The sequence below is a fragment of the Amblyomma maculatum genome, chromosome 8 (assembly GCF_055883805.1).
Source record: "Amblyomma maculatum isolate TAMU_Amacu chromosome 8, ASM5588380v1, whole genome shotgun sequence".
Taxonomy (NCBI): Eukaryota; Metazoa; Arthropoda; class Arachnida; order Ixodida; family Ixodidae; genus Amblyomma; species Amblyomma maculatum.
The window spans coordinates 69,573,513-69,601,195 of NC_139351.1; the positions used below are offsets into that span (position 1 = coordinate 69,573,513).

The 27,683-nt window shown below is 43.3% G+C and overlaps 1 protein-coding gene across 1 annotated transcript; it reads left to right on the forward strand.

The window, feature by feature from the left end:
* The first annotated feature begins 3,174 nt into the window (after positions 1–3,174).
* On the forward strand, positions 3,175–26,665 carry LOC146181418 (uncharacterized). Its single transcript, XM_084575787.1, has 4 exons — positions 3,175–4,323; positions 8,897–9,159; positions 12,841–12,956; positions 26,133–26,665. Exons 1-4 carry the CDS (start codon positions 3,175–3,177, stop codon positions 26,663–26,665), a joined length of 2,061 nt encoding a protein of 686 aa, XP_084431913.1.
* Positions 26,666–27,683: the final 1,018 nt, after the last annotated feature.

Genomic DNA, 27,683 nt, shown 5'->3' on the forward strand with positions numbered 1-27,683 from the left:
TCTATGTTCGAGCTCTTCGGTGATAAATATAACCTGGTTTTGTGGCGGACGTCTTTTGTATCAGACTAGGTTCTCTAGCTTTTTTCGCTTTTTTTTTTTTGTTTTGTCCAGGCTATACCTTTATTTCTCTTTCTATCTCCCTTGTGTTTAGTTTATCAGCACTCTCTGTAAATTTTTTTTGTTTCATTCTTCTGCTCCTTATTATTGTTATTTTTTCTTTGTGGATTTGTGGATCTAATATTACTTTGCCATAGGGGACTACCAAACTCTGTTCTCTTCTCCATGTTATTTAAGTTTAATTTGTATTTATTGGGGCTGTGCTGCCTAATAATTTAATCCAGTCTCTTTCCCTTTGTTTCTGTGTTTTGTACGGCTGTCTCTCTCACCGTGAGTTCTTTGTAATTTTTGTATAGCCGTTGTTTTGCTGCTTTCCTTTGCTTTTCCGGTTCTGTTTCCTGTTTCTGTCTTGTTTGCAGGCCTGGATGCAACCATCTGGAATTATTTTTTTGACAGCGTGAATCACCTTGCGACTCGACCCTGTTTTTTTTCTATTGCTAGTATGATTATTTTGATTTTACTGTTTTAAAATATTTAATCTTGAGCTTTTGTTTTCTTGATTGGCTTCAGGCCCGGCAAAGCTTCAAATGGTTCGGGTCCCCTCTCTCTTATTTCCTTTAGTTGTTCGAGAGCAAAAATAAAATGTAGCTTTGGTTAAAAAAAGCGAGCACAAAATAAAGACAGCGTCCTGAATATACGCTGGAGAGTATGTACAGCCTCCAAAATTTTTATTGACTTCAACTCTTTTATCTCTAAATGTAACGGATATAATGTGTATATCGGCTACAACGCTTGAACATTCGTGTTGTAATTTAACGCACAAATTTTTATTAAAGGTTCCTTTCCTACTAACATGCTACTTGCCTGATTCAGTAAAAAATAAACTGAAATCCGCATTGTCTGGCGCAATCTAAAACAAGCAAGAATCCCACATTGCATTAGTTCTCCCAAGTATATGACCTAAAAAGCTTACCAAAATAAATTCGCTTGCACTTTCCGTTTCAGAGCGACTGTTTACAGAAATGAAGCAAAATGGTTGACAACAACGGCTGCGTATTTCGCTTGAGTTAGCTCTTTCTGACAGCAAAGGGTGAGGACTTTTAGATAATTCTGACAGAACCAAGCAAGCCTCTCACCTTAACATGGTATTATAGTAAAGGAAACATTCAATACTACGCCATGCGTTAGATGTATTTGAGAATGTGGACTGCAAAGGTGTGAGAAGCATTTGAATGTTACAGTTAGAGATGCAAAACTTGAAAAAATTATAAGCTCACTACTGTTACAACATAGATACAAGTTACGCGACGAAAGGAGTGATTAACTGTTTCTTTACTAACAGTTCTCGTATTGCTGTTCCTTGCCTATGGATTGGATCATAATTTTGGGCAGCGCGCGTGTAGTCCTGCCAGGGGTTAATCTAAGTGCAGTACGGATTGAAACGCAGTTGTTTTTGTGCAGGGAATTAGAGCAGACCAATAATAGCAACAAAGAGAAAAGCAGCAAGGAAAAAGACGAGGACGTAATAGTGCGCCTCACGAGCCGGTTCCTCGGAGCGACGGAGCACGCGCACGGGAAACCGTGTGCTCCCCTTCGCAGGACCAAGAGCCGGGGGTATGCAGGGCGCCCGCAAGGCCGGTCTACGACCGTGAGCACGGCCCTCTCTGTTTCCGCAGTCCGGTTCACAAGTACCGACCAGCTTCGAGGTACCCGCATCTCGAGGTAAGCAGGAGGGCGCCACAGTCAGACAACGGGGCAGTGTCCAGTGGTCATCGAATGGAAGTACACAGCGGGATCGAATTGGGGCGCGGCACGCCCGCCTATAAGTATCAGAGCGGCGAATATGAAGAACCTAGACGTGTCTAGTTTCGCAATTCTTCGTAAATTGCATGAAGCTGCGATGACGTAGCGACACATCCGTTTTGTTTCCTGCAGCTGAATGTAGCAGGGAACGGTCTTTGTTTTACTTGCTTCCGCTTCACTTATGAAACTCAGCCGTATTCCACTAGCATGATTCTTAACTAGCTTAGCCCAACATACATATTTATTTACATGGATTTATTCAGGACTGTTTTGTACGCCGTGAATCTAAAGTCTCGTATTGTAGATGAGGAACAGAGTCTGCATTGCTGGCGATTTGTGCCTACAAACGCGCGAGCAATGCAGCTCCAGTCGTGCTCTGATATATTTCACAGATCAAATGAGTGAATTGATTGGGTTGGACGCAATTTCATAGTCTCACTAACACTTCTGCATGCAGGTGTCTCTAACGCTTACAGCTAATAATGCTGATGTGCACTTTGCATCGGCTTGGTGCGTAATTTGCGCCTGGAGCAATTTTGAGTATACAAGTTTATTTATTGTAGCGCCATAAATATATTGCTCACATAGCACCATCCAAACTATTTAGCACCACTATTTAATTATTCCAACCGCAAATTGAATATACCCCTATATCTATGTTGTTTCAAGGTCTCGATTTCAACTACACTTCTATTTTATCTTTGCTCAGTGAGTGAATCGATTGGGTTGGAAGCAATTGCATGGTCTCACTAACACTTCTCCTTGCTGGTGTCTCTAACGCTTACAGATGATAATGCTCATGTGCACTTTTCATCAGCTTGGGGCGTAATTTGCGCCGTGAGCAATTTTGAGTATACAAGTTGATATATTGTAGCGCCATAAATGGATTGCTCACATAGCACCATCCAAACCCTTTAGCACCACTACTTGTATCTATTCCAATCGCAAATAGAATATACCCCTATATCTATGTTGTTTCAAGGTCTCGATTTCAACTACACTTCTATTTTATCTGTGCTCAGTGGTCCGGCCTCCACTGCACCAATGCTATCCCTAGTCATCTAGTAAAGAGTGCCGAAAGGGATAAATTTGAACGAAGTTAGCATTGTACCGGCATGTGCTGCTTGGGAACCTATCATTCTGGCAGAGTTTGCCTTCAGGCAGAGGTCTGTGATACTGTAGTCGTTCACAATTGCTAACAGCAGAGCGTTATTGTACTTATATATTGCCCTAAACATTTTCCTTCAGTACTTTACACGCGCTCAATTTTTCAGGCTTTTTTAAGTCGCGGAGTGTCAACTACTAGCCGTGACCATGCCCGAGGAGGAGGACGATGGCGAGAAGAAAGGAGGAAAGGACAAGAAAGCTGGCAAGGACGATACCAAGTGCGGCAAAGATGACAAGGGTGGCAAGGACAAGAAAAGCAAAGAAAAGAGCCCTAAAAGCACCAAGAGCCCTAGCAAAGCTTCCTCCAAGGGTTCGCCCAAGCCCGACAAGAAAGCGGATGCCTCCAAGGAGAAGATCGATAAACCCGAAAAGAGCCAAGCTTTCGAGATGCCCGAGGAACACAAGCAGAAATCAATCGAAAAGGTAGTGAAGAAGCAGATGGGTCCATACAAGGCTCCGCCACCTTCAGAAACGATGCTCAGGGCAATGGCCGAGACAGCTCCAGTGTACGCCGAGCGGTTCTACAATGATTCGTATGAGGACGAACAGGAAGGCCGGAACTACGTCGAGGTGCAGATGTACGAACGGAGGTCCGGAACGAGCATAAATGAGAGACAAGCTGGTGCACCGTCTGGCGGTCAGAAGTACTATGTGAATGTACCGCCTCCTCGACCACCGCGCCCACCGCCCTATGACGAGTACTACGAAGAAAGGCATCACTCGAGGCGTGACCAATTGGACCGACCGAGCATGAGTCAGATGCAGATGCAGATGATGTACTTCGATGATGGTGGTAACATGTCCAATCGCCAGGAAGCGTCTTTCTACGACTACCAGGACATGCCACCGGCGGAACCGGTTCCGCAACAGGAGTCTCGGAGAGCCATCGTGCTACCTCCTACCACTGTCGTTGTTAACCTGACTGAGGGCGGTCCGCCAACCGCTGGGGTTGGTGGCTCTTCGGCGCTGGTCGGAGCTCGATCCAGTGGATACGACATGCCACAACGGCTGCAGGGCCGGCGAGCTTCCTTGCGGACACAAGAGGATCTAAAGATGCCGAGCCGTCTGCAGCAGTCCGATCTGCAAGTGCGCAACGCACCGACCATGACTACACCACTGACGCAGCAAATGCGCAATATCGCCATGCAGAACCAGATGCCCTTGGACGACAATGTGGTGTCATCCACCGAACGAGTCATTTACGAGGTTATCCGGAAGATGCAGTCTTCGGAGAGTATTGAGCGTTCGGACCAGCAGGCCGAGCGTTTCGAGCGTCTCCAGCGTCCAGCATTGAGAGTGAGTTCCGTGTATATATAAATATTTAGCTTAGCATCTGCAAGCGGCTAAGGCTATCATCGACAACATAGTAGAGAACTGCGGAAATTACGACCACCTAGGTATCTTTAACATGTATCCACGTCGCCCACTAAACGAGCTTCACGCCTTTCGCCTCCACCGAAAGCGGCCGCCGCTTTCCGGATATGTTCCAGCATGCAGTAGGATGGCAAGTTGAGATAGTTGTTACGTTCATCCTAATAAAATATACATCACAAACGGAGACGACGGACGAGGAGCGCTTGTGTTGTGTATTTGCTTGTCCGTCGTTTCTGTTCGCGGCAAGACATTTTTTAAAGAAATTGGTCTGTTAGCTTTCCGGAAATAAAAAGCGCCGCTCATGGGGTTTTATTTTGGGATATACTCAGGCAAATAAAATTTATGCACATTCAGAGCTAACTATCGTTTGTTTTCCAGGCCTACCCGGTCATGAACTAAGATTATTTGCTAGTAATTGATGGTATAAAGGAAGTCCTATTGCGTCTCACTTCGTATAAGCATGTTGTTCGCGAGGTCGTCAGAGTTCCGTTGAGAGGGAATGACAATACTTAACGATGGCCCGAATGCGTGAGCAAGTGCTTAGATGGCATAGTACCGACCGCAGTAGACAGAGAAGTTGTACCAACTGGATCGCTTATTATGCAGAAAAGGACAGCCTGAGAGTACATCTTTCCGTGATGTGTACACAGCTCATTCGGTCGCCAAGCCGTCGCCTTAGCACAAATTGAGATAAAGTCGTCCGAGCGAAACCACGCACCTGATTCCTTGTAAAAATTCTCCCGAACAATTGTCTTGTGGTGTCATACCATCCTGCTTCCTTCCAGCATCATCTTGCTCTTCCAGTCAAGATGGATGTTAGTTTTCGATAAGCATTCCAGCCGACAATATAGATACCTCAGATATGGCAGATAAATGTAGGCGTATAATGGTGGAAAGTCCGGCAGATATTGCGCATTCCTTTAACCAAAAATACATTTCAATAGTGGCTCAGCAAACGCTTTTATCTGTAGATACAGTGTGATCCCTGTAGCTAGTGCCAACGTTCAATAGACAAAAAAATAAGTGCAGTTATTCTGCACAAGTATAAAGTGCAGAAATATGAAAATTGATAGCCCATTTCGCATTTTAAGACAGCATATACAGTGGTCGTGTGAGTCTAGGGGCGAGCATATGAATTGAAGGCTATCTGGATGAGGGGCGCTTTAACCACTTAATCATTAAAAAAAGGGCGTGGTTTTCGAGACTGTCCACGGTGTCGATGACAGATGAACAAAATATTTCTCACAGCAGATACAGTCTTGAGATAAAGGTTTGTAAATTTAGCCATGCATGAGTAAAAGCAAATGTTTTACTTTAAACCAACATCGCTGCTGGAAAACGTTGACCTGAAAGATTAACACTTCTCAGAAAGGCGTGGCCTTCAGCGCTAAGGCGTGTGCAAGCAGCGCAGCTCATGTGAGCACCGAATGCCAAAATACTTCGTTCACTCGTTGGCATTGCAAATGCATGTCATTGTGGTGAGTAGCACTCCTGTGGACTTTTGATAACGCAGCCACAAGCTCACTATACTGGATAAGGTTTCCATTTACTTGGCTGAGGTCTGCAGCTAAAATAAACACATTGTTCTCATTCAAGCCCCCATCTTGCCTACTCCATTACAAAAACGCGCATGGCTCGTATGTCACCCCTCCCAAAGGTACTAGTAAAAGAGGAATGGAAGCAGGGCTTGATGCAAATTATAAGCTTAAATTAGAGTGGGAGTTTTAAATAGGTGTAGGTGGGGCGGCTATGCTTGAAGCGCACTGTTCTTCGTTCAGTGGCTCTGGTTATCCATGAACGCAGAGGGAGTAGTCATTTTTTATGAATTACTGACTACATATGTCTGAGACGTCAATCTAGAATGCACACTACACCAGTATATTTGGTTGATTTGGTTTATGAGGTTGAAGGTCCTAAAGAGACTAAGGCTATCAGGGCTCCAGAAATTTCGACCACTTAAGGATCTTTAACGCGCACTGATACCAAACAGCATACGCACGCCGTGCTTTTCCCCACGTCTGGATAACGGCCGCTGCAACGGTGATGGGTTTCCGTGTCCTTGGACACAGGATTCGAGCGGCCTAACCACTGCACCACCACGTCGTGGCTACGCTAGGTGAGCGTCATTAATGATAAAGAGAAACGCATGCGTAAGGAACATTTTAGTTCTAACACAAGCATTATTTTCACGCTGGTCGCATATGAGAGAGGCCCATGGCTCTCGCGGAATAATATTTAGCGAATCGATGCCCCCCTAAACACATTCGCTATTTCAATTAAAGTGTAAGTGTAAGCAGTAAAGACGCGTTCATAGTTTTATGCGCCATGATGGGGAGCTATTATTTGGGAGATGTGGTTTACTTCATAGCATCGAATGCTAACACGGCTTGTGAATAATTACCCATAAAACACTCCCTGACGAGTAGAGAGATGAGGTTTAAGCATGGCTTCAACCTAGTGGAGCGAAAGCTGAGGGCGGCACGGATAGCCTCTTTAAGTCCCGCTTTTCAATTAGCGTTTTTTTTTCATAATTTTAATTTAAATTAGGTTTTGAAAAATAGTTCCATATAATGCTTTTGAGCGGACTCCACGGAATTGTGGAAACCCACACCTAACCAGGTCGATTCATATCTTTTCTTCTGTATTGTACATTTGTTTATAAGAATGGAAAGGCGCACTATTTGGCATTTACCTTGAAGGTTTTTCAGAGTGAAAACGAACGTCCGTGACGCTGACGGCTCGTAAATGTGGTTAAATTAGGTATTGGGGATAGGAAGGACGATCCTTATAGTTTTGAGTGGACGCCAAGAAATTGCGGACACCTACTACTTATCGCTTTTATATTTTTCTTTTATATTACACATAGGTTTATAAGAAAGTAAATGTGCGGTATGCGTCTTTGACCTTCAAAGTTGTTCAAGCTGACATCACACAACCTAATGTGGCTTCTTCGTTTTCAATTGGTTCATAGGAAAGGAAAGGCGCAATATTTGTCACACTTGTTCTGTGGACACCTGAGCTTCGAGGAAAGAACATTAATGTCGACTTTTCGGTAGAAACGTATGTTTATTGCTCTAGCTTTAAAATTGCAGCGTGCTTTAGAAGAGGGTAATACATGGCAGTTTTTCGTAATTTCATAGGTGAGCCTTTTTAAAAGAAAGCACTTATTGCTTGATGTGTGGCGGGAACAGAGCGTGTCACTGCGTGATTCCATTCTCTCAACGTTAAGGTCCTCTGAGCAAGGTCACACGGAGAAAAATAGCGGAACTATTTCCAAACGAATGAGAGCGCATTTAAAGCCCGCCATTGTTGTCGTTCCTACTTAAAATCTATTGCAACCGTTTCTGATTTTTTTTTTTACAATTCGCAATATTCAAATACATTACTAACATTTTTCCTGGGGTGTGTTGCCCTTTAGGCTATTAGGTCATGTTTTTTTTTTAATTTTTAGCAGAGCCAGGAGGTGACGGTAAGGCAACGGTTACACTATACAATTACCTTCAACGTAATCCTGGCTTCAGTGAGTGTAGGTTACCTTTAGGCTGCGTTAAGAGTGCTCTCAGCACCAATCGCCGTTTCTGAGATAACTAGTCAGGAGAAGAGTTTGTGGGACCCTACCGTTGAAACGAGGGAATTACGCCGCGTGAACAGAGTGGGTTGGCAGAGCACTTACGCACGAACTGTCATCCATCAGAAAAAATAAGTGTCTAGGCCGGACATCTAACCACCATTCTTCCGGTTCAAAGCCGAGCGCGGTAACAACTACAGTAAGCTACCTTTGTGAGTAACAGTTCGTAATTTTCCTTGTCTATCGTAAGGATGTCGGAGTTCGCACAGCGGCAGTAAGTGTTGGTATAGGCTACGAAGGGCTATTAAAGCGTTTCAAAATCTCAACAAGCGAAACTCCAAACAATAAAAAAAACAATCAATTTCCCTTGAGACACGTGGTGCCGACTAGCGAGGTTGGCACAAAACAGTGCATTACAGCAGTCTCTCGCTGGGCTCACCAGGGAGCCGACAATTATCCTCAAGCCTCAAATTAGCCTGTAATTCTCCACTTGGAAGGCAGCGCATTGTAATTAAAGAACATTAAAAGTAAACCCTTTGTAGATGTAGGGCAACAAAAAAAAAACGACCTCATAAAGGAACTAGGCACCGAACGAGCAGTGCTTTCGCGCTTTTGCACGCAACGTGACTGAAGTGAACCCTTGTAAATTAAACCCCTGCGCAACTGCAGCGCGCAAGGTTGCAGCTGCGCGTTTTCTGGTTCAGTGCTTTTCACGACTCGTGTATATCTGCATGTCTGCTTAGTGCATATCTGGAGTATTACTATCAAGACTATAAGGAAAGGAATAACCGCCGTAGCATGGCTTTCTTTTTGTCGTTTGCCATGCCCTAGAAATCGAGAGAGATTATGTAATCCGTATCCAGGCCAAACTCCATGCCTAAAAAAAAATAAACGTTTCTCATCATCACACCATCCTTGTGCCTCTAGCCAAGCGGGCCCATTTCGGCCGCCATGTCCCCGGTTTCCGCACCACGGCTTATGTCACCTCCGGGCATGATGTCCCCGGGCATGCGGGCTCCTCCGGTCGCCATGATGCGTTCACCCATGGTCATGGGCAGCCGCTGCTACCTGCCGCGTACGCCGTATGGTCCGATGCGCCCGGTCAGTCCCTGGATGGCCGCCCGGTATCCACCGCCATGGCGGTCCCCCATTCGCCGATTCTCGTCTTTTTCGCCGCCTCCGAGAGGCCGGTCAGTGAGCTCTCATTTCCCGAATTATTCTTCTCTATCTCCGCATTTTTGCTGATAGTTGATCTACAACTTAGGAGAGGAACACAAGCTCAAAATTTCGCGGAAGGAAGGTTAACCATTGCGTACCGCGCGGCTACCATCGGCTCATAGAATAGACTTGTAGACTTTTAAATACTGACACGATGATTTAGCGTTTGGTGCTTGTCGGACGCGTTACCGCGGTATGAACCTATCCCCGACCTTGTTACTGGTGTTTGTTTACCCCAGCGTAGTTCTTGTAAGCGTTCAGTTCATATGCTAATGCTAGTATATTCATCTAGGTTTTGATGCAAATTACGAAACCTTGTTTGGTGCTTTTCAGACGAGCTGCGCGATGCCGACAGCAACTTGGCGCAGTGCTTCAGCTGCAATTACTGTCTGAGTGAGAACCTACACTTAGCTCCTGATAGTGACCAGCATCCCATTTTCTTTATCTTTCGCACACGTCTTTAACTTGGTTTCTCGTATCTGTTTACGGCAGATGAGTTTCAATTTCAACATAGAGCAGACGTTGTGTTGTAGCATGCTGTTCATTTTCCTATGTAATCTAGCGTCAGGGACTGGTTCGCCCACTAATGATCATTATCCTCAGCCTGACTATACCCACTGCAGATCGAAGGCCTCTCCCATATTCCTCCAATTAACCCATGTGCTAGCTGCATCCACACAACCCCTGCGAACTTCTTATTCTCATCCGTGCACCTAACTTTCTGCCACCCCCTGCTAGGGAAGGAACATCAGTTTACGTTATGTAGCGAAGCACTAGAAGTAGTAGGCGAATATGTCTACTTAGGCCAGGTAGTAACCGCAGATCCGGACCATGAAAAGGAAATAACAAGAAGGATAAGATTGGGATGGAGCGCATTTGGCAAGCCCTCGCCGGTTATGCCTAGCAGCTTACCTGTTTCGCTCAAGAGGAAAGTATACAACAGTAGCATCTTATTTGTACTCACCTATGGGGCTGAAACGTAAAGGCTGACCAAGAGAGTTCTACTTAAGTTAAGGACAACGCAGAAGGCTATGAAACGAAAAATGGTAGTAGTTACATTAAGAGATAGGTAGCGTGCAGAGTGGGTAAGAGAAATAACTCAAGTCACTGACATTTTCGTGGAAATCAAGAAGAAGGAAATGGGCATAGACAGGCTCATTGTTCGAAGGATAACCGAAGGAGCGCGAAGAAGGATAACCGATGGCCGCTTAGGGCTACAAACTGGATTCCTAGAGAAAGAAAGCATAACAGAGGACACTAATGATAGTATGGCCTATCTCTTCCCACCCGACGCTTCGGCGCGTGCTTTAAATGCCTAGCCCGTATTTGACGCTTGTTTGCCTCAAGGAAGCCAGGCGTCGTGCTTACTTGGCACACGACTTCCTTGCTTCATTTCATGTCATCTACGCGGGGTGCTACAACCCTTTGTACTTTCAACTTGCTGTTTGTCTGATGAAACCAGCTCCAGCCACTTCACTCAGCTTCAGTCCAAGGGTGGCAAGTTTGCTCGCTCGCATGGCTTTTTCTGTCAATACAACCTTTTTATGTTGCAAGTGAAGCTTGCGTTACTTCGTAATAATTTATTGTGACCGGCTCCAGAGGAAATTTGACTTTGGTAAGGTTTGTACGCCCTGGTAAGTGACTGGCCTAGTAATGTGAGATCTGTGTGTGGCCCCAGCGTTTATCATTGAACGCTATCAATAAAAACGCGTGGAAGATGAGGTCTTGGAGATAGCTTTGGACATCGAGTCTTAGTTTACCGCATATTCGCTGTCAGCTTCAAAGCCTATGTTTCTCTTCTTGTGTTTCTTTTAATGGTCCAAAACGATCAGCATTCATTCGCAATACATTTCAATACACGCGCACTAGAGGTTACCATACTGGTTTCAGGAGTCTTTCCATCAATCGATTTCAGATAAATGGTAATGTCTTCGCGGTCGCTTTGCATGATTGCTGACTGTAGCTGGCGCTTTCGCGTTATGACGCAACCGTTGTGAGGCTGTCGCCTCAAGCCGGCGCCGACATGCGCTTTTCCCCGTCCTGGCGCGTATGCGAAATGAGATAGTAAGTTTTCTGGCTGAGAAACTTTTCTACCGTGGCGAGCGAGACTTCCTTCGCCAATGTTCTTGTCCTTTTGTTTACGTGTCGAATGGACGTATCCGGGTGGCTGTTAGTCAACCTTGGTACTACTAATATAATGCATGTATCTGTCAGTTCACTGCTGTATATATCCCAAAAACACATGTGTAATACACACCGTGCATGGGATTGCGGTATATGTTCGTACCTATATTTGTTGTTAAACCATTCTACACTGTATAAAATTTAATTTATCATGTCATTCAAAATTGTTCATATCATTACGATCAGTGAAATATTATTTATTTTCGGTATTTATTAGTGAATTTTGCTGTATTTACTTGACGTATACGGTATGTTATGTACAGTGTCTCTTGTTGTTACCTGTGTACGTTTTCAATTTTAGTCATTCGTCATCGCACGGGTTAATGTATAGTGTCTAATAAAACGTTTTCTAAACACACACTTTTAGTGAATAATTTCAACTGCAGCCTTACCATCTTGTTGCATAGTTTGCTTTTCTGTGGTTCAAAGCATTGTCAAGAAAACGTCAGAATGCAATAACGTGAAAAGGTGATCACCGTGGCCAATGTAGCACTTATTCGCAAACAATACACATTCTTTAGGATTTTCATGTTGTTTTTGGGTGACGCGTTGAAATGTGAGCTGCCACAGGATACGTTGTTATTGAAAATTGCTAACCTTTGTCACAGTTTCGCTCTAATTTTGTAGAAAAAGTATTCCTTTTTAGTGCCGTCCGGACAGTGCGCCCTGTTTCTGACTGCGTGTTTTGTATCTTCCGGTAACGATATCAGACAGATCACTTTCTTCGTATTACCTTCTGCGTAATCACGGAAAATCGATCAGTTATTTTTAGACCCAATACTCTTCATTTCCGTTCATTATTTTCGATTGTTTCTTCAATTTCAATTTCCTTTTGACTTCTATTTGAAGCGTTTTTTATATGTGCTTTGGCGACATAATTTCGTCGTCACACTGATTTAAATTCATTTCAAACAGCAGATTTACCTCGAAGCTTGGTTTCAGCATCTCAAGTACGAAAGCATGGGCACACTTATTCCTATATATCTATTTATTTAAATAATTGTTTCATTATTCACCTATTTGTACAAATAGCAGCCCCGATTGAGGGTATTGAAGTAGGGGGATTAAGAAAATATATAATAAAATGGCGATTTACAAAACAAACTTTATCAGCATGTTTGCACACAATGTGGGCATAATCGGGACACAAACCATAAAAATGAGTTCGAAAATGAACGAATACACAATAAGCTCAACATAAAATATTAAAAAAAGAATCATGTAGCATTAATCGATGGTATCTTGCGTTGCCTGCTCCCACCGCGATCTACATTTTCACTTTGTGCACCTCAGCGATATCTAATTTTTAATTACGTAGCAGAAACTTACAAATCCCGAATTTACTAAGCACCTTTTCGCACTTGTGTCAAGTTCAAAACGACCTGGTCTGAAAGTTTATTACGACTATATATTCGCTTTTATAAGAAATATTGCAGCATTTACTGCAATCACTATGCTTGCCTTTGCAGCCCGGACAATAGCATGTCTCTGCTCCCCGAGCGGTCGTTGGTCATGCTCCTAATCCTCCTGTTCTTGTTCGTGCTAATCGTCGTCATTGTGGCCATTGCAGGGATGAACATCCCAGGTAAGGACGGCGCGCATGTGAGTGTTTCGCTGTGTTATAAGCCCACTGCTCTGGGAAGTCAGGCGTAGTAAACCCTTATAGGATCACGGTCTAGTGCACTTTCTTGTTAAACGCATGAAGCATGAATAGTAATTAACTGCTGTACTTTTAAATAAAAACGCGCGGTAGTAGCGCTGGACCCTCTTCCCATGTGCACTCGACCCTACTTGTCTACGGCGCAAATTGTACTGGTGTGTGAAAGGTGTGGCTTGATACGTGAAATGAGCAGCCGTGTTCGAAGGCCTCCGACCGACATTCTAGTGGAAATTAAGAAGAAGAAATGGACATGGGCAGGACATGTAGTGCGAAGAGAGGATAACCGATGGTCGCTGAGGGTAACAAACTGGATTCCAAGGGAAGGAAAGCGTAGCAGGGGGCGGCAGAAAGTTAGGTGGGCGGATGAGATTAAGAAGTTCGCAGGGGTCAAGCGGATGCAGCTAGCACAGAACCGGGTTAAGTGGAGAAATATGGGAGAGGCCTTCGCCGTGCAGTGGGTATAATCAGGCTGATGATGATGATGATGATTTTTGAAGGCCTAACTAGGACATTTTTTGGTTCGACAAAACAAGGTTTCCAAATTGAGAAATTCCAATTCCTAGGTTCATTCCAGGCGCACATTGTACCCATTAGGGAAGGTTTATAAATCCTGTCGATTAACGGTTGCGTAATGTTGTGCAGGAAATTGCCTAAAACCTAATTTTATGGAAAGAACCAAACTGTTTTTGTTTACGATCAGTAAGTGAAGTAGCCCCTCCTATTTTTGTAGCGGAAGCTACATTGGCCAGAAAGTTGCGATTTTGCCTGGCGGTGCTCAGAGGAGGAACAGAATAACCTTGAGTCGTTGCCTAGCAACCGGCGTAGCTGGCGGACGCCGCGCGCTCGGCGCGGAGCCGGCGCCGCCGTTTGGCATGTCGTCACACCGCCTGTTCGGAGGCTCCAGCCGCCCTCCTCTAGGCCTGCGTGCCGGGGGTGGGGACTAAGGGGCCTCCATTTAAGGTAGACAATAAAAGTTGTCATCCATCCATCCATCATCGTTGCGCTCGACGTCGCTTAACTAGTCACTAACCAGTACTAACTAATGGCCAACTAGCCACCAACCAGTACAATCTAAAGATTAAACAGTCACTAACTAGTTTTAATTAGCCATTAATCATCACTAAATAGTTATGAAATATTACGACTGGCTACAACATCATCACTTGATCACGCCATCGGCAGTGACAGCATGACCAGATGTGGCGGCATCATGACGTCACATCCAGCCATGTCTAATAACCGGCAGGTATAATGACGTTACATCGGGTCATAACGTCAGGACTATTGATTACGTCACCAGGCAATTCAGCCGACAAAGTTGCCCTACCACCACAATGTCGTGAGAACATCATACCTCCTCTCCCCCGCAATATGCACCCAGAATACAACAAGGAGAGAAGGGAAAAGAGAGCAGGAGCACTGGTTAAAAGAGCAAAAGAATTCAGAGTAAAAGAAGTCGCCTACGTAGTCGCCTACGCAGACAGACGCAAAAGTTTCTTTAAAGAACAATTTTCTGCTGACATTTACTGTTATAATTCGGATGCCCTTCATCACATCAGCAGCTTTATGAGGGAGTGTATGACGCAGTATCTACTATTGTGACGTAGAAACCTGTAGTATCTGAAGCGCCCTACTTCTTCGATTGCCTATTTGATTCCGAGTCTATAGACAGGTGTCGGATTGCTCCGGACCGTACAACGCCTTGCCCAATCGAATCAGATCCAGTGTGATTCAATACATCTGTGCTCGCGCAGCGCAATGAGCATAGAAATTGAGACAGGACGCGAAAGTGTTTCCTTTTTTTGAGCCCTGGTAATAAGCTTCTCCCGGTGCCTTCTTTAAAAGCGTGCCGTCTTTTGTCCTCTCCAAACCAGGCTTTGGGAAGAACAGGGACCGTTACTAGTAAGCGGCCATGGAACGGCGATAGACGGCGTCCAGCGTCAGCAGGACTGCACTCTTCCTACCCCAAGGACCTCTTGACCATCAACGACCATTAAAGGAACGAGTGGAGCGCCTGTGCATCGCGCATGTTTATGCTTAAATTTCGCGACGCGACAACACGTGGTTAGGCGCAGCAGAATTTATGCAAGTAACTAGAACGATATGTGTTGAGATTTATCACAAGCATTCTGTAAAAGCCTTTCGACAGTCTGTTATTATTGACGAGCACACGTCAACTTCGAGTTCGATTTCTGTAGGGGGTCCGCAGGGCGCATTAATAGGACCCATACTTCTTGCGGATTGCATAAACAGCTAACCTTACACGTGCCATCACGTACGCCGACGATAGTTCATTGTTAGTTACCGGTGATATCATTGAATTTCAATACACATTCTAAATTCAGGATTTCAGAAATTCAATAAATGGTTTTCAACAAACAACCTCACTTTGAATAAAGCCAAAACTAAGTATGGTATACTTACATCCTCTTAAAAAGATATCAGACAGCTCTTCAGCTACATTGACTGGAGTTTACAACATTGCAGATCTTAAAACTATTCAGTACTTAGTTGTAATATCAGGCGCTGAATCAAATTGGAAAATGAACATTAAGAAATTGTGCAACAAATCTTATGATCTGGTTAAATCTCGGTGACGATTCAAATCTACACACTAACAGCAAATAACTGACTGCATATAATCACAGGAATTTAATGTTATAATTTGCATTGGAACTTTTACGACTAAAAAAGCGAGCATTCAAAATGATGACTTCCCCAGCGCCGTTTAACCCCACTCACAGTTCTTTTCCACTAACCAACTAGTGCCCGATTTACAGCTACAAAACTGCGCGTTGAACTACTCGTACTAAACGGCCTGTCCGGTGCATCATTTTTCCCTTCAAACACGTCCCACACAGTACCAATTAATAGTCCTCCTCAACGCCGGGAAAATTTCTGGTTCGTTCGTCTCACAAAAACTATGGCCAGGGTCGCCTTGAGTACCATGAGGGTCAAATGTGGAATAAGTACTTCTGCGTTGTTTAATAGTTCTATTTCATCGATGCCCTTTTCAGCCAAAAATTACTCTTTTACAATGTATATTACTTACTGCCTGCCTATCATCCTCTGTATTTTTGATGATGGGTATTGCTTCTGATGCGAATGCTTTTATTTTATTATATGAATGCCGCTCCTGCTCTGATACCTTTCTTTATTGCCGCCAGCCGTAGCACAATTTTCTAATTTGTATTAATTTGCTACTGGTTTGATGTTTAGCATTTTTCGCAGCATCTGCATGTTATTTCTTTGCTACTGTTAGGCCTTCTATAGGTATGCGACATGGAGGAAATTCTGTATACTTTGCCTTTTTGAACCAAATCTTGACCTATTGGCTTTTGATAACGGTTGTTCCGAATTCTTTTCTTGTAATGAATTCTTTTGCTTTCAATAAATGTGTTCATAACTAGCTGAACGTTAATGCAATATATGCAATAAGCTTTCGTCTATTGCCCGGACTAGAGGTAACACACCAATGTTGCGCTGTGAACCAGGGCTATTCACAGTGAAAGCATGCTAAGACACTCTTGTTGGGTATAGCGGCCCGAAAGGTTGTAGTGCACTGAGCGCAATGTTGATAAATAACCGGTGTCGGCTTTAAGCACACGCAGATAGAATACCAGCGTGCGCGGCGCCTTCCTGTGCCAAGATACTAGATTATTTCTATTCTGTATGGTCTATCGTCTCATTTATTCGTGGAAATGGGAAATCAGATACCGGTTGTTGCTGGCCGCAATCAGCGTACCTGGGCCGCAGCCTTAGCCAACAGTGTCATTAAAGAATAGAAATTAGGGCCTTTGTGAAATGAACATTTTTGATCATATACACACAAAACAATTAGCAAACTGGTCCGCCCACTACACATCAGAAGATTTAAGCAGTGTTTATCTGCCTTGAGGTATGACTTATCCCTTAAAGAAAGGGAAGTCAGCAGAAGGCGCCTGCTCAACGTCGTTATCTACAGGTGCGGTGCTCACGGAAAATTGCAAATCTATTTACGGAATTTCTCACCTGTCATCGTTAGCATAAAGGTTTTCGAAAATTGAAACGTTTCATTTAAATAAACAGAAAAAAACCAGTTTGAAGAGAATCTTCTCAACACTATCTTATACGCAAATTTCGTTCCAGTTCAACAATGATGTGAAGCCCCACTCCCTGAACGCAACGTGAAATAAACGCCATATTGACAAGTTGGTTTGTGTCGCACAGCGCTGAAAATTGCTACGTTTCTGTAAGGTCCCTTTCTCGTGCTGACCATAGTGACAGTGATATCGTTTAAGAACTGCGGTGGGATAACTGACAACATTCGTGAGTCCGATCTATAGACCTCCCTATTGAAGAAAAAACCAAGTTAGGCACTGCCGTCATTGCAAAATGACACTTGATTTTGCCGTGTGACAGCGAGCAGCGAAAGCGTCTTTCTTCCTATGTAAGTGCACTTCATGAAAGTGTAACGAAACTCGCCCATGTGACTGGGGTATAAATATGCACAGGTGGTCACTTTATATATTTTCTGACACCTTCGCACATTATTGAGCGCTACAGTGCTTCCTTCTTGTTGTCTAATGTCCTAGTGTGCACTGTTTCTAATCGTGAATGTTCACCAAACATTTCCCTTTTTAAGAGATATTCCTGAGTTCATTTGGGAGAGACAAAGACACCAGCAGAACAGTGCAGTAAGTTTAGGACTGAAAAAGCTTTAAAATATCATACCAGATGAATCTTGAGTCTCGAAATTAGAGGAAGGGTCCAAATTGAAGCAGGTAGAATACATTTGAAAGTTCAGCACAAAGTCAATAGATCCTCACCAGACACTGCGTACATTGCATTGCACCAAATAAGGGCGGAACATGAAATTTGCAGGAGCAAGTCTTATCCAAAATTATTATCCAAAGCTATGGGCTTTGAAATAGTTGTACCCAGCTAACCGTGGACTAAACAGCTGATGTTCTTGAAGCCACATGCTATAAACAAGGTACGAATGAGCCCACCCCCCTGCAATGTTCTGGAACATTTAACAGGAGCTCTTCTCAAGACGTATCCGTTGCGAGGTAAGCACATTTTTGGTTGCTGATTTTTTCCTTGTGGTTAAAAAGATCGGGGCTTGTACTGAAGCACAATACGTCGGCATCTCCATTTACAGAATAGTACCACTGCTAGATTACTGATATTGAATGAACGAAGCTGTGACTTTTATAACTCCAATTGCACGTTCACGTGTCAAATGCGTTGCAAAGATAGGCTATTCCAGTACCCGTACCTATTAGCAAGTCATGTGATCTCATTATTACTAAATTGCGCTTGCGTTACGCCAGAAGCATAGTAAACAGCACAATTACTGTAGCTTCAGATGCACGCCAATGAGCAACGTGTGTGAGTGCTTAATCACCTACAGTTCTTAACCAATGGGCATCATGGTGGGTACACAGTTGTTTTGCTTCGTAGATATGCAGGAGAAGCACGGATATTGCATCGAGTGGCCGTAATCCATGGCACTTTCAAGTCCTCCTTCAGGTGAAAGTCACCTGCTCTGCAACAAAGTGAGGAAAAAGAACATTAGGTTTAAGGACACTAAAGGGCGACGTTAGCATTTACGCAAGAGATGCTGCTCAAAGATGCTGCTTTTTTTTTTGCCTTACACCTCAAAGTTCTTTGCAAGTGTCTTGGTTTAATACATTGCAAACTCTATGTTGCAAGTGCGTTTATGCTCTATATTGCTTCCTTTTCTATAATTTTATCTGATTGTTTCTTTGCTATGTATAGTTCCCTACCTGCTTGGACCTAACCACGGTCCGCAGTTTGTCTGTAAATAAATAAATAAATAAATATCACTGACATATCAATTAAATCATCAGCCAATGCAAATCGTAAAAGCTAAGAGTGCATGATAATGGTATATGGGTCCTTGCTTTGCGAGCTCAGAAATTCCAGTGCAGATGCTATATACTTTGGGACCGTCACCACAGACCGTTTCAAAATTGCACGCAAGCCTTATCACATATGAGAGGAAAGAGCGTAGATGATCTTGCTTTAGTCCGCACTTATTAAAGTATTAGGGCCAAAAATGCGTCTAATGGCTTTTTTCAAGTGAAACTGAAACTTCACGATGAAGCTGGTGGCTGCTGTTAAAATAGAAAATATGCTGAGATTGTTTCAGTGAACAAGCACAAGTTACGCTGATACCAAGGTACATTTGAAGACAAAACATTGCTTTTTATTGCCGTCAAATAAACAAACTAGCAGGCATGCATGTACACCAATTGGTCAAGATGTAGATTTCAGTGGCGATGCAGACCGAGGCCCATCTTGCTCTTCTACCAACTCCGATGGCTGACTATAAAACTATCTAGCAGCTTCATATTGCCGTCAAGGTTAACTCCAGTAAAACAGGTGACGACATGGGGATGAAACAAAAACAGCGCAACAACTGAATGTGAAATCAGGTGCCCTAAATGCTTCGATCTCAGCATCCTTGCATTGTTATATCCCGTCCACACGAAAGCAAGATATATCAAGGCTTAATAAAAAATTGAAAATAGTTGGCTTTAGTGACGTGGATGATGTGATGCATAATGGGTTTTGCTACGTGAGGAACATAGCACAGACTGTTTTCATAGAATAAAAACTGAATCGCATTTACATCAACCTCTTTATTTTGCCTCATATTGTCATCCACTTCAATAAAAAAGCTTCAAGCGTACATAGTATAAACCTGTTTGTGAGGATTCAAGGAATTATTTGTGCTGCTAATAGCTGCACAATGTATGAATTATGAATTAGGAAGAAGTGTCCGTAAGAAAAGCTGTGGCGAAAATGTTCTGGTGGTGGGTATAGCATTGGAGCAAAGAATATATTCGATATAAAACTGACGGCATTGCAGCTCAAAAATGTTCTCCCGTCGCAATAATATACACTATAACTGATCCATACGTTGGCTATTGGGCTCAAAAAAGAGACCTGGATATGAACACATATCTAGAGAAGTGCCGAGATTATCGAAACAATTTCTTGGAAGCGCACGATGGAAGAAATGGAATGTCACTATATATAGATTTATGGTAACCACATGACATGCAAGGCTTTGATACAGTGATGGCAGATTAAAAATAGCAAAGATGAAAAGTTCAGACAAGCAATTCTGCAGCACGAAAGCATCATAGCGCCCTCATACAATAACGAATATTTAAAGAAAGAAGGATCATATTCTATTACAGCAAGAATGAGTCTAGGGCAGTGAAGTGTATTTGAAAGCGGGGCATAGTGTAGTATTACAAACTACGAAGAGGGCAGCACAGCCAGTGCAAGATGAATTCGTCAGGAAATTGGTCACAATATTGAAAGTTTATTGCAAAGCGCTGCAATCCGCTCAAAAGCAATTCTTGCCCAAATGAGCAAAAACATAAGATTACGTACCTGAGAGGACATAGTCTTGAACAGTCAAGTGGTGGTAAATCTGAAATTTAGTCATATATACTTCCCTGAGGAGCCTTGCTGTGACCATTAGTAATGATCCAAACCAATTTAAAATATTTTCAGGAGTACATTTTGGGATGTAATCTTGAACACAAAAAGCTCACCTCCAGAACAATTCCCACCGAAGAATAAGTATTTCTAATTTTGCACCAGCTCTGAGAGGAATCTGTGGAAGTTCCAGCGCATGTATGGCAATTTAACAGCTGGGTATCTTGGAAATACATTTTCAAGTTTTCAGTCAAATGCTTCGCACGAGATATAGCGAAAGTCCAAAGCGAAGTGAAGGAGTAGCTGTAAAATTAACAATGTGATAAAAGGAACCATCACCTTCAGATAGCAATCACGGGGGAATACAGCGAACAAATACTTTTAAAAACATAGGTCATAAGCGGTAAAATACAGGAACATTTCTTATTTAGCGCCGGATTTCGCAAGTTTCAGTCAGAGCAAGGAGCGCGGTGCTTTTGGGAAGGACGTAATCTGGTTACAAAAATACCAAACTTTAGTAGGGTCGAAATTCCAGGAACCCTGTATCATCACATGTGAAGAGACAAGAGTGGGAGTCTGGGTATAGAGTCCTCATTGACACTACTAGTAGGCCATTAAAGTCGAGAAGAGCAGAGAACCAGGAAACAGACGAAATTCTGCGAATGAAGCTTCAATTGATAGAGTAACTATCCCATTAAGCACCTTCTCAAGACAAAACATATCAGAATGCAATGCCTGCTATGTCATAACCTGCTGTGCCAGCAAAACCTGCGTGACAATGACTCTGCCGACTCATTTTGCATAGACATAAGCTCCGGAGTGGTTGTTATACTGAGCAGTCTCAACGACACTCTGTTCAACTGAAAGCAATGAACAGCGAGTGTCATCAGCGGTGGGACTACCACAGTAACGACTGTAAGCCGCCGCAGACATGCAAATCTGTAGAGCCCCCACAATGTCGAAAATTCGCGGCTTATTTGCAAGCTTTACTGTCATTCCTGCACTGCAATCGACGGGGAGAGACAGGAGCAACAGGGCAGACTTTCTGAGATAAATTAAGCTTTGATGAGCACAAACTCGTCTCAAATATCGCGGCCCTGACCGTGGGCACACAAAGGCCTATCAAATGTATGCTACAGAAGAACGCTGAAACAATCTCCATGCATTTGGCAAGAAAACGACAATCAATCCACGCGGCGGATTTTAGCTTTGATTCAAGCAACCTACACTGCCTAAATGGTTTGGTTGGTAGCGAAGCAAAACATTTGTGCATTGCAGCAATTCCGAATACGTGTTGCATATTAGGGCTGTACACAAAATCCTACTTTTCCAAGAGGACGCACATTAGGAATCTCAAAGTAGCGGGTGGAAGCAGCTTTTGGCTGCTGCTTCAATATTAAGGGCTTTGAACTTTTAGGCTTCTATCGCAAATAGGTACAAACGCCCCCACTACAACGCTGGCTTAATTCCCATTAAATGATTCGAAGCTCAGTCATTGGGCCGTCGTAATAGCAATCCAGGATGCGTAATACATCTGGGAAGAGCAAAGCGTAGCTTGAGGCCTTCAATAGCTCTAAGTCTATAGCTTGTGCTTACAAGTTCATATCCTGACTAATCTCCAAAGGTGAAGAACGGCATCACCGAAGAAAGCTGGTCAAGCAGTAGCAGGCATTATTGGTTCAAAGGCTGCTTGAAATCAGAAGGTATGTGCCGAAAAGCCTCCTTCGCACCGCAATTGACCTAAGCATTTTGGCGGCTCTCCCGTTCGTTCCTCTTAACTGAAATGTTCGCCTTCAATTGTTCTAAGAATATATTTTGGGCATATATAAGTTATGTCGAAATATTTATCATGAAATTGATGTCCTCAATGAAGTGACATGAATTCGGTGTCTTTACATCAACGATGAGTTTGAAATTCGTCTAGGTTGCGTATTGAAGAGTTCACAGGCGAACGGTTGCCTACAATATCTTGTATGTCTAGAAACATTAACATGGCAGGCCGAAAGGCTATTTTGCCCACAAAACATTTCATTATTCTTCACTAGGCACGGCAGGGACGTTGAGGTTATGTTTGGCGAACATTGATTATTAGACTAACCGATGCTTCTCATTGGGTTGGAAGATGGTGTCGTATTTTCTGCTTCTTCCCTTACATAGCCAAGCTGACCACTAATGCAGTTTAGACCTAGTGTGAATAGGACCGTTGTCTCTTTCCTGCAATTATTATACCAAATATGAATATGATAAAACACCTCTTCGTTACCATTCTTTTGTTTCATTTCAAAAATTATGTATTGTTAGAAAGGAGTTTGGTTGAGGCGATGGTTTGCAATTAAAAATGCGTACAGTGTGGAGGGCTAAATGAATAACGTACGAGTGTACCAGATGTTTAAATTAATGCAAAATGATTTTTAAGAACTGCCGTGTATCTGCGGTTAGTGTGGTTAGTAGTGGTGTTGCCTATGTAACCTGGGAAACATCATTCTTTCGCTGCAGAAATTATATAATAGAAACAGCTAAATATTTACTTCCCTAAATATTTGTTGTGGGATAATATGTCATTTTCAAAAGCAACATAATATATCCTAATACACCAGCCAGGAGTTCACCTCTATGTGCTTATGTTGTCCACCAGTTTATCGGCTTAAAAGGTAATTTAAACTATCATTGCACAGTGACCACGTGACAGAGGTGGTACCTCACCGTCACAAGATGAGCCGTCTGAGCCGATACTAGAATAATATTTTAAGGTAAATAAACTCCAGGAGTAGATGATTCGTTGGCAGCCTTTGTTTTAAGGGCGAAATATTATACGCACACAGTAACATGCGCTCTGTTTAGTCTGCTGTTTTTATCTGTAACTTCTCAATAAACATTTATTACCTTAAAATCAATAATAAACTTATATTTTACCTCTTGCTTTTATTTACCTTCAGTACGAAAAATTGGCAGCTGTCTGAACCGCACGTCTCCCATTACCCCTTAAAAGTAGCAATCTAACGTTTTGAGAGTTGCATAATTTGAGAGAAACATTGGTAATATTTAATTACCGCCTGCGCTTCTTATACTGAAGGAATATTCTAGGAAATATTTAAATATAACTATAATAGTTTCAAATATTATGCTGATTGAAAAATATGGAGTTTGGACACGTCCTAAGCGGTGAAAATAACTTTAAAATAAATTTCGCTTCATTTAGAATATATATTCTGTAAATAGCTGAATGTTAAAGGAAGAGCCGGTTTTAGAATAACTACAGTGTGGCAAAGTCCTAGTGGTGCATACTTGGTCTTTCTTAAGAAAGTATGTTCATTCGCGCTTCTGACTGGAATTTACCGGAGTGATCCATTGTGGTCCACAATATCAGCGCTCATAAAAGATCTAGAGGCTCCAAATACTCCATAGCCCCCACTAATGTGCCCCTGATTTCTCGACCTGCTTCGCGACATTGGAAACCCCTAACCACACATCCCAACCAAAGAGCAAACCGCAATTTAAATTATGTTTTTCAATGTATGGGATTGTCATTGCGGCACATCTTGTGCTCATCTCAATTATTATATTCATCGATTGTCCTTTCCCTGATACATTTCTTGGTAGTCCTTAAACGTGGAGGTTTACTTGAGGTCGATTTGCAATTACATTTCTTAAGCAGTGACTCCAACATGTTGGAAAACGCCATTAGAGATTCAATTTTGATATCAAATGTCAGGAAAGGTATCACATCTCGTAGCTGCTCGCTGGGTTGCGCTTTTCACGGACTGAACATTAAATGTCACATGCACTTATATACAGCCTCAAAGAATTATTTTAATATTGCGTATGAATTCCCATATTTATGGAGAGAAATTGCGCACTGTTTTGCTTGACGTCAGTCTTCGTGACTTTTAGACATCATGTGCGCTGAAAATTGTTTTTGTACATATGAGCCATTTTTCGCACTTTCTCTGTACTATTTTATGTTTTAATCCGGAGAATTTCAATTGGGTATGATTCTTTCAGATTCATATAAAGGACAGGAATATTATATATAGATTGATTTGTTGGTGTCTCTCATAGCTTGAGTTGCTTTGGGACGTGAAACCTCACAATCCAACCAGATTGATTTGTTGAACTCCGGCTGACTAACTTTAGTTACAAGCTATGAGGACTGTTTTACCAAGATACTGTAACGTTGCATTCGTCCTCTTTCTTTACGTGTAAGTATGCAGAAACTTAATTTTTATTGGGCACCATATCATTCATATTTTCGTTTATTACATATTTACCTTGGCCTATAGTGGACCAGAATTGCTCCGGATAATAGTTTTCAATTTCCACAAAACACACAACTCATTTTACAGCTGCACCACATCACAACCTGGAAAGAAAAATCAAAACGGCTCCACGTTTGGCCATACACATTTTTAGTGCAATAATTTTAAAGAAATTTCGAGACAATTGTAATGCAGCCACTGGGAAGCAATGTGCAACACTCTAGCAGTGTAGTCATATCCCAGCCTGTTTAGGTCAAGCCTAAATTGAGTAGCATACGTTAAAATAAATGATTCATCACCAGAAACAATTTAGGCGTTCAAATCATCAACACTTATCAACAGATATCGTTATCTTACCTAAACAACCAGGAAGTAACATGCCGGAGCTAGAGCAGCAGAGTCAGAAGGTGAATGACATTCAATTTAAAATGCCGCATGATATGACCTTCCTTTCCACGAGAGGCTGTTTTCTATATATAGTGGCCACAAACCTATTTTCAATAAATATTTAGCATTGATTCTCGAGTATTTTATTTCAGGTTCATTTTCGCCTTGTATGGACATACGAAGACCAAGCAGTTCACAAATTATTACACCATGATACCTATATACCCAAGAAAAAAAATTCGAACCTTGGCCTTGAGCTCTCAGAAATGGACTAAATAGTTGTAGCATCGTACCCATCATATTATTTCACCTCTTGATCCTATTTTAGGATCTGAGAGGCGACTTTAACTTATGTATAACTGTAACTTATGTCCTTGTAATAACATCCTTTCAGGGTGGTTAATTTGCTTGCAACTTGAAAGTAATTTCTGGGTGGTCTCCGTTTTTGGTTAGCTGAACAGGGGCCGTCGCATTGGCTGCATAAAATTTAGGGAATTCCTAAGTGTTAATAAGAATAACCTACGAAGTAGAATGACATCAGCCGGAAGCAGTCTGTTTTAAACCTATATTTGACAGGTGGGGCGAATTAAAGGCTATGACTAGTAAATCTAGCTACCAGAAATGAGTCCGTCAAGAGGCAGAGTATGATGCACGCCTATGGAAACATTAATAGCTAGCGAAAGGGGCTGCTAGGAGACTGTGATATCGAGATCCACTGCCTAATTTTGCACTGGCTGTTCGAATGCTGAAGAAGTATAGAAGGCCCGAGACAAAGTTTTGATGATTTTCCCTAGATCTAGAGAAATTAAACATTGTTTAGGGGAAAAGAGATTTTTAATATAATCTAGGGAAATTTCGTTTTCTCGATGGGTCATTTTTATTTTTCGTTGTGCAGCAGGGCTCGTTGCTCGCCCGTTCTTCGCCACGCTTGATGCGATGTATTGGCGTTACTACGGCCAGTACGCGAGCCGTGTCGGGCGCTCTTCCCCGCTGGCAGGTTTGCTGGCAGGGCGCAGTCTCTACTACGGCCAGTACGTGAGCCGTGTCGGGCGCTCTTCCCCGCTGTCAGGTTTGCTGGCAGGGCGCAGTCTCTACTACGTCCAGTACGCGAGCCGTGTCGGGCGCTCTTCCCCGCTGGCAGGTTTGCTGGCAGGGCGCAGTCTCTACTACGGCCAGTACGCGAGCCGTGTCGAGCGCTCTTCTCCGCTGGCAGGTTTGCTGGCAGGGCGCAGTCTCTACTACGTCCAGTACGCGAGCCGTGTCGGGCGCTCTTCCCCGCTGGCAGGTTTGCTGGCAGGGCGCAGTCTCTACTACGGCCAGTACGCGAGCCGTGTCGGGCGCTCTTGCCCGCTGGCAGGTTTGCTGGCAGGGCGCAGTCTCTACTACGCCCAGTACGCGAGCCGTGTCGGGCGCTCTTCCCCGCTGGCAGGTTTGCTGGCAGGGCGCAGTCTCTACTACAGCCAGTACGCGAGCCGTGTCGGGCGCTCTTGCCCGCTAGCAGGTTTGCTGGCAGGGCGCAGTCTCTACTAAAAAATTAAAAAAAATAGAGAAGCCTTACTCGGGCCGCGATGCGCGCACCCCTCATCGGGGGAAAGGGCGGACCGTCCTGGATAGGTGGCTTTGCCTGGATACGCGCACCCGGCCCTGCCGCGCCGCACAGACGCTGCGTTCATACATGGCTGCAAAGCTCGGGCGTGGGTCGCATTCCTCCTCCGTTCTTTGTATTCGCGGCATTCATTGGTCACAGTACCCACACATAGATTGATGCGTTGCAGTCTGCTATAGCACGCGGTTTCATTCGCCAGGTACAATGTCTTTAACGTCCCCAAACAAGCTCTACGAAGCAAAGCGGTACAAACATTGGATCGCTGTCGCTCCGCCGGTCCAGGTGAACCGGTTCCTACGAGCAGTCATGTCCGTATTCGCCACCTAAAAGACAGCAGACTTCGATTCCCTGCATTCGTAGTTTTTCTCAACACGTGCGAAAAAAAGGGGGGGGGGGGAGGAACTCATTTATATAATGCCCCTGTATTATCTTGTGCGAATTAGCATGCCCTACAGAGGGAAAGCGGCGTGCTCGTGGACGCAGTTGCTTATTGCATAACCTTTATTTAACCTGTGCTGTGGCCTATATTTGCCAAACGGGTCACTGTCCACGATAGCATGCATACGCACCAGCGCAATGTAGAAAGAATTATCAACGAGCAACTTGGGCTTTTAATTGCGCATTTATTTCTTTCTTGCGTATAACAGTTTGATGAATTTATCACGCGGCTTTTTTAATGCTCCTAGGCCACGCCGACAGCCGCTTCAGCCTTTCACTATGAGCATTTTTTTGTCAACCAAACCATGTCTTTCTATCACACAGTTGTCTGAGCGCCCCAGTAAATGTATTATGTAAATTATTAGGTAAAGACACAGTCTACGCTTTATCCTGTATCGTCATTTAAAAGCACTCCTTTCTGTTTGTATGTACTGTTTTGTTGCAATATTCAAATATTATCTGGTGACCATCACTTGTATACCCAGTGTACAATAAAAAGATCTC

What these genes read in the sequence shown, in the direction of transcription:
- LOC146181418 (XM_084575787.1), top strand. Translation starts at nt 3,175, where the DNA reads ATGCCCGAGGAGGAGGACGATGGCGAGAAGAAAGGAGGAAAGGACAAG. An exon ending in TCGCCGCCTCCGAGAGGCCG is followed by an intron (nt 9,160 to 12,840) that starts GTCAGTGAGCTC and finishes TTGCCTTTGCAG; the next exon opens with CCCGGACAATAGCATGTCTC. An exon ending in TGCAGGGATGAACATCCCAG is followed by an intron (nt 12,957 to 26,132) that starts GTAAGGACGGCG and finishes CCCCGCTGGCAG; the next exon opens with GTTTGCTGGCAGGGCGCAGT.